Genomic DNA, 7,683 nt, shown 5'->3' on the forward strand with positions numbered 1-7,683 from the left:
TACATGGGCAAATGAACTTGCTTTAGCACATTACCCATCTATTACAAAATCCAGTTACTGGAGGGGAATGGTACAAAATGTAGGTTGAAGCGTCCTTTGAGTTATTATGCTTTTACAGTATCACCAGGTACAACATTGTCTACACACTTCTGACTTTCNGTGGGGGGGTGGGGAGTTGGGTGGAAGTAACATACGGATCCATTTGAAAAAACACAAAAGGAGTTAGACAAATTTTATCAAATTTCAAATGAAAACACCAGCATACAAGTCACTACAATTAAGACATTTTTTATGTATTAAAATGTATGTAATGATTCAAAAATTAAATGTATTGAAACAAATGGACAGTACGAGCTTCGCTCTCTCCAGGCCATGCCTGAGTCATATTATATCTATTCCGTCTTTGCGTATTGCAGAATTATCTTCCCTTGTGAGCAGGTATTGATTGTTACGTCATTGGTTTGTGTGAGAAAATTACGTCGTTTTCTCAAAGATTGATGACGTTACTCTCACAAACAAATGACATAACAATCAATACAAGAGAAGATAACTCTGCAATACGCAAAGACGGAATAACGACAGTGCAGCCAAAAGAATTTGTCGAATTTCGAGAAAACCCGCCCGTTTTCAAGACATCAACATGAACAATTACATAACATTACATTAAAACAAAACAAAAAAAATAATTACTACGAAACAATAGTACAATATAAAATACAAAAAAGAAAACTGGTAATTACTTATGTAAAATGATGGTTTTATCGCATATCCCTTCGGCTAACTAGTAGCCAAGGGCTAATTACAGTAAAGAAAGAATTGTGAATGCGTTAGTTCAAGTGAATTACTAGGGAAAATAACGTAGCTACTTGTAGTCAACAGTTCCAATCAAGTTGTGAAATAACAGTGAGAGAGACGGGGTGTTTCTACAATAACAGTGAGAGAGACGGGGTGTTTCTACAATAACAGTGAGAGAGACGGGGTGTCTCTACAATAACAGTGAGAGAGACGGAGTGTTTCTACATGTCAAAACTATGGACGAGAGAGACAGGGTGTCTCTACAATAACTGTGGGAGAGACGGGGTGTCTCTACACGTCAAAACGTGAGACATATGGTGTTTCTACAATAACTGTGAGAGGGACAGGGTGTTTCTACACGTCAATACGGTGGACGAGAGAGACAGGGTGTCTCTACAATAACCATGAGAGAAACGGGTTGTCTCTACATGTCAAAACGGTGGACGAGAGAGACAGGGTGTCTCTACAATAACCATGAGAGAAACGGGTTGTCTCTACACGTCAAAACGGTGGACGAGAGAGACAGGGTGTCTCTACAAGAACTGTGAGAGAGACAGGGTGTCTCTACACGTCAAAACGGTGGACGAGGTCACACCTGCTCGACCAGGAAGTACACAGAGGTCAAAGACGGAAAACGTTGGATAATGTAATAGTAACTGGATCCAAACAGCTTGTATACTGGTTGAAAAATTCAAGGGATACAGGATAGCATCAAATGATATGAATATATATAACTCTTCATGTGTACTATTGGGTTACTTCATAGAAATCCAATCATTCGTTAGTTATTGAGAAAAAATGGTAAAATAATTTATGTACACACATAGCAATTTGAGATCATCTCAGAGAATTAAGTAACTTGTTCCAGAATAGTTCCTTCGCGACAGGATCACTGGACCACTGTATATACGTCATAGACCTGAGAAGGAGGCTGAGGGGGCCGTTCATGTGACGATAACTTATATCCTCTAGCATCACGAGCACCAAGGAGGACGCTCCCTCCTTAAAGAACCGATCCTGTGCCTTCAATGTCTCAAGCTGACACCACTGACTTTTTGCAAATTCATTTGACAAAATAAGTATCAATTTCCTACTCAGACGGATGTTCTCGGCTATATTGTCTATTATGAGCCTGCCTGGACGGAAGTCGCGTTCATGAAGGCATAATTTCATACCATGTTGATTCTCAAGAAATTCTCTTAACTTGGAAAATACCCAAATACGTTCAGTTGAGTTGTATGCTACAAACGCGTCGAAGACGAAGCTGCCGTTTTCCGGAATTTTTTCGTAGCCTTTTTGATTTGATCGTAGTAGATATATATAATATTTGATATGCCATCTGTTTCGATAAAGAATTGCCGCTACACTGACGAAAGCAACTAAAACACATACACATACTATCAGGGCTATGACAACGGTAGATATAGGATGGCAGTGCCGGTACGACGGATCATAGTCTATAAGACGTTTGTCCTTGTATTCTGAAGGTGATTTGCAAATATAGCGTTCTGGATATTTTGTAATTTTGAAGGAGTTGTCATTCAGCCATTTCCTGAACCAATACAATTCACATGAACAATCGAATGGGTTAAAAGACAGGTCAAGAATTTCGATGTTTTCCCAAAGAAATTTTGGGAGAAAAGACTCGTTGAGATTGGTAATATGATTGTTGCTTAGGATCAACGTTTTTAATGCTGTAGCGTTCTGGAACACACTGGGCTGCCACGACGAAATATAATTATTTCTAAAATCGAGATAAATCAGGTTCTGCATTTCAGGAAGAAACTGCGTTGGAATCCTCGTGATATCTGTCCGAACGACCGACAGAAATTTCAATTTCGTTAAGGGAGAGAATAATGTCCGCATGATACCTTGTGTCCATTTAGAAAAGGAGACACCCGACAGTTTTAGGTATGTTAAATTTGGACAGAAACCGAACAGTTTAAGTAATGAGTCGTCAACTACTATTTCTCGCTGAAAGCTACCAAATGTAAGGCTTCGAAGTGACGTAGAATTAAATGCAGCTTGGTGTATAGTCAACCTAGATGTGGTTACTAAATCTAATGAGAGATTCTGTAGTTTAGGTAAACCAGCAAATGTGTTTTCACCCAATTCAAAAAAATGGTTATTATCCAACATCAACGTTTCCAGGTTTTGTAGACATGTGGTTGATTTATTGAGGCCCTGTAACGTTGTGATAAGGTTCGTAGAAAGTGACAGTGTTCGTAGTTGGGGTAGTGAGGACGTAGATATATTGTTCTTTAAACAAAAAGATGGGAATTCCTTTAGTATGTTCCCGTCGATATCCAAATCTGTTAGCTCTTCGTGTACGTCAGCAAACGATATGGCTGTTATCAGATTTTTTGTTAGATCTAGCGTCTGTAACTTTGGAAGACTTTTCGTTAGATTGCCTTTCAATATCTTCAGCAAATTTCCTACAAGATATAGTCTGCGCAGTGGTACTTTAGACAGGGGTTCTAAAGCACTGACGTTAGAAAAGTGAAGCGAGGTATTGGATAAGCTGAGTTGATGCAGATTTGTCGAGGCGAGCGCTCTATATACATCGATCGGGCGCCAGAACTTATTATTACTTATGTCTAACTCTATAATGTCACGATTTAATGCACTAAACGTATTTTTTGCAACATTGTTTATATAATTATCACTTATGTTCAGTATCTTGATGCCTGTGAGGTTGCCAAATGTGTCCAGCGATAGATTACCGAGGTGATTGCTGGAGAAGTTCAGTACACTGATCGTCGCCGGAAGTTTTGGTATACGTCTAAGCCCCAATCCAGAACAATCCGCCACAGTGTTGGTACATTCGCACGGAGGACAGGCTAGCATCGGGGTGGACAGACAGACAACGACCAGGAGACAATAGCGTAGAACAGCAGAGGGGTACATCATGTGGCTAGCATCGGTGTGTATACCGGAGCAGGAAATGACATGTGTTACCTGAAAGTATAAGACACGTGTAAAGCTGTTAGTGCTATTAATAAACAGGGTATTCATTAGAACACATCAACGTGATAACAGTAGATGTGACACACACTTTGAGTCTATATAACACAATATTTACATTGCTCTCGTCCTCAGCTTGTCAGATGATAGCCATTGCTTGGTTCCTTTAACATCTGGAAGCGTGGAACATATTCGGGACCATAATGTCTTATTAATCAACAGAGGGATGCTGACAAATCTCTTATTCCAAGAATGGACATATACATTTCTTAGACGGTAAATTTAGTAAGGGCAGCTTCGTTCTGAAACATTCGACCGAGTCGCTACCATAAGAGTGTGTCAGGAAGCTTACATAATGACCGTTATAAATGAATACAACTGTTCGAATTGCTGTTCAGATTAAAAATAATACCCTAGCAACAGCGGCTACCGTAGTTACAGAGTGTACCATGGGAGCACGTCACTCAGAGCAGTTGTCTACGTATAACGACGTGTATGGACACATTTGAGCCAGTGAAGTAGTGATACTGTAGAGGACCTTTTTTCGCAGGGATCTAAATTTTACGATTTTTGCTTTTAACGTTATTCACTGAAACAAATGCAACCTTCGAAATAGATTCTTTCTAACCGTTACAATTATTTTCATGGCCACTAGACCTGCAATCTGTGAGAAAAAAAATGTATCCCCCGAAATCAACCAATAACGCAAATCCACAAAAAGTTAGAAACTACGAAAAAAAGGCGTTTACAATATACGCATCTGAGGTTAAAAAAGTTTGATTTCTGTTATGTAGCCAGTATCGTAAGTCTATCTATTACTACAGGTACTGCAAAGCTTTGAGTATATTTTCCTGTGTTGTCAAATCACTTCCTTCCTTCCAACAGGTAATTTAGATGTAGTTCCTTGAATATCGTTCATTTTGAAGATAATCGAAAACAAATTAACGTGTTTAGTTAACAAATCAAATTAGTGTACTGAACGAATCGGTGCTGATGTTCTTCCTACATCTTTATACGTGAGGCATATGTGTATACGAGAACGATGATCCGCCTACCTGCACTGTCTGAAGCCAAAACCTTGTGGATCAACGGGTTGTCGGCCTAGTTGTACGGTGGGTGTGATGATGTTTTCTACTAAATACTTGATGCTAGGAATGTTAGGTTATTGTTAAACAGTACGTGACAACTTCCTGCTTACACAGATATTTCATTACACACAAAAAGCACTAAGGACGGAGAACGGCTACTTCCCTGTCCTATATAGCCAAAATAAATATTCTACAGAAACTACTGCAAATGGTTTCGTATATTTGAATGGCTTATCATTGTTGTACATCTTCAGCGTTAATATCATGTGTGCGTCCAAAAATAAGTGCCGTTCAGGCATGCATGATGTCATGTTATCTGACATAGAACTAGAGGTTATTAGTCTGGGGATATGATAATAGTTCTTGGTAATGACGTTATCAGTGGACCCCTAAAAGCGTTTTCGTGCTTTTTAATTTTATCGCATTAGCAATTTATCTTTTATATCAGTTGCATTAAAAGTGTATGACTACTACATGTACAAGTGATTGTCTTCAACATCACTGCTGCTTTGTATGCTGGAGAACATTCAAGACCAGCTTGCTTCAAAATGGCTACCTTCTCGAACTTACGATAAAGACACGAGTGAGGCAGTTTATAAATATGTTTCATTGTCGTACAAAAGCAAGTAAATAAATAAAGCAGCTATTGTTGAAAAACACAAGGAATGCGATTTAAAGCAGGAAGAAATGATACTTAAAACATTGCTAAACTGTGGAATAAAAAAAAGGAAAGAAGACTTCAAAAAATGCGATACAAATTCTAGAAAGATTTTTAGAATGATAGAACAAAACCAATGTAAATGACAATGCTCGCAAAAAGTAATTAATTACTTAATAAGGATCAATAGGGAAATTTGAATGAAAGAAATCTTGTGTTATTTTATTCCTGTTCCATGAAAGTAATAAATTATATGTATAGTATGCCGAAAGAAAACAGAAGTTTACATAATGTTGAAATCAATAGTAAATGTCATTACAGTAAATAGAAAAAAATAACCTCCTTATATCAGGGGACTAGTACATCTATAACATATGACAGTAAGTATCCTTTCGTGGATCTTTTTGACATCTATAACATATTACAGTAAGTATCCTTTCCTGGGTCTTTATGACATCTATAACATATTACAGTAAGTATCCTTTCCTGGGTCTTTATGACATCTATACCATATTACAGTAAGTAGCCTTTCCTGGATCTTTATGACATCTATAACATATTACAGTAAGTATCCTTTCCTGGGTCTTTATGACATCTATACCATATTACAGTAAGTATCCTTTCCTGGATCTTTATGACATCTTTAACATATTACAGTAAGTATCCTTTCCTGGATCTTTATGAAATAGACCTTCAGGATCAACTAGAGAGCAATTAAAAAAGTCATAAAAGCATTTTAAGTTGGAAGGACAAAAACGTGTGTGTGTTTGGGAGGGGAGGGGGCGTGACTATAAATGCGAATACAAAAGTTACGTAAAGACAGCTAATTCCTACCATCAAATAAACCTCAAAATGATATTCGGGTGCTAAAAAGGAAAACATAAGAGAAGTTTAAATGCCGATATTATTTATTAAAAACCCAATTGTATTGTATTGGATATTGTCTTATTTCCTATTGTCTTGTCCTGACTGTTTGATGACAGATGACTGCTAACATCATCAAACCATTGTTGTGTTATCATTTGTTGACAATTTACGAGTAAAGCACACTAAAGTCCATATTTGACTATCTTTAGTATCATGCAAGTATAAATGAGTTAACAACCACTTTCTTAACCTAATGTAGGTGTGTGTGTGGGGGGTATGTATGTAGGTGTGTGTGTGGGGGGGTATGTATGTAGGTGTGTGTGTGGGGGGGATGTATGTATGTAGGTGTGTTAGTGGGGGATATGTATGTAGGTGTGTGGGGGGGTATGTATGTATGTGGGTTAAGGGGTATGTATGTAGGTGTAGGGGGGGATGTATGTAGGTGTGGGGGTATGTATTTAGGTGTGTAGGGGTATGTATGTAGGTGTATGTATGTATGTAGGTGTAGGGGGGGAATGTATGTAGGTGTGTGGGGGGGGCGTGTATGTGTGGGGGCATGTGTATAGGGGTGTTGGGGGGGGGGATGTATGTGTGGGGGTATGTATGTAGGTGTATGTATGTATGTAGGTGTGGGGGTATGTATGTGTGGGGGTATGTATGTATGTGGGTTAAGGGGTATGTATGTAGGTGTAGGGGGGTGTGTATGTAGGTGTGGGTGTTGGGGTTGTTTGTTTGTGGGTGTGTGTGTGTTGGGGGGTGTATGTATGTAGGTGTATGTATGTATGTAGGTGTAGGGGGGTGTGTATGTAGGTGTGGGTGTTGGGGGTGTATGTATGTAGGTGTATGTATGTATGTAGGTGTAGGGGGGTGTGTATGTAGGTGTGGGTGTTGGGGGTGTATGTATGTAGGTGTATGTATGTATGTAGGTGTAGGGGGGGAATGTATGTAGGTGTGTGGGGGGGGGGGTGTATGTGTGGGGGGATGTATGTAGGTGTGTGTGTTGGGGGTGTATGTATGTAGGAGTTTGTGTTGGGGGGGGGGGTATGTATGTGTGGGGGGATGTATGTAGGTGTGTGGGGGTATGTATGTAGGTGAGTGTGGGGGGGGGGATGTATGTAGGAGTTTGTGTTGAGGGGGGTGTACGTATGTAGGTGTGTGTGTTGGGGGGGTATGTATTTAGGAGTTTGTGTTGGGGGGGTGTATGTATGTAGGTGTGTGTGGGGGATGTATGTATGTAGGTGTGGGTGTTGGGGGTGTATGTATGTAGGTGTATGTATGTATGTAGGTGTGTGTCGGGGGGGATGTATGTAG

At 39.4% G+C, this 7,683-nt stretch overlaps 1 protein-coding gene across 1 annotated transcript; it reads right to left on the reverse strand.

Annotated features, from left to right (window-relative positions):
- Positions 1–582: 582 nt before the first annotated feature.
- On the reverse strand, positions 583–4,890 carry LOC110443415 (toll-like receptor 3). Its single transcript, XM_021487631.1, has 2 exons — positions 4,815–4,890; positions 583–3,753 (listed from the first exon to the last, which is right to left on the reverse strand). The coding sequence occupies exon 2, from the start codon at positions 3,703–3,705 to the stop codon at positions 1,633–1,635; it is 2,073 nt and encodes a 690-aa protein (XP_021343306.1). The 5' UTR covers positions 3,706–3,753; positions 4,815–4,890; the 3' UTR covers positions 583–1,632.
- Positions 4,891–7,683: the final 2,793 nt, after the last annotated feature.

Source organism: Mizuhopecten yessoensis, unplaced genomic scaffold, assembly GCF_002113885.1.
Source record: "Mizuhopecten yessoensis strain PY_sf001 unplaced genomic scaffold, ASM211388v2 scaffold1961, whole genome shotgun sequence".
Taxonomy (NCBI): domain Eukaryota; kingdom Metazoa; phylum Mollusca; class Bivalvia; order Pectinida; family Pectinidae; genus Mizuhopecten; species Mizuhopecten yessoensis.

Coding starts and splice junctions, on each gene's coding strand:
- LOC110443415 (XM_021487631.1), bottom strand. CDS start 3,705: ATGATGTACCCCTCTGCTGTTCTACGCTATTGTCTCCTGGTCGTTGTC.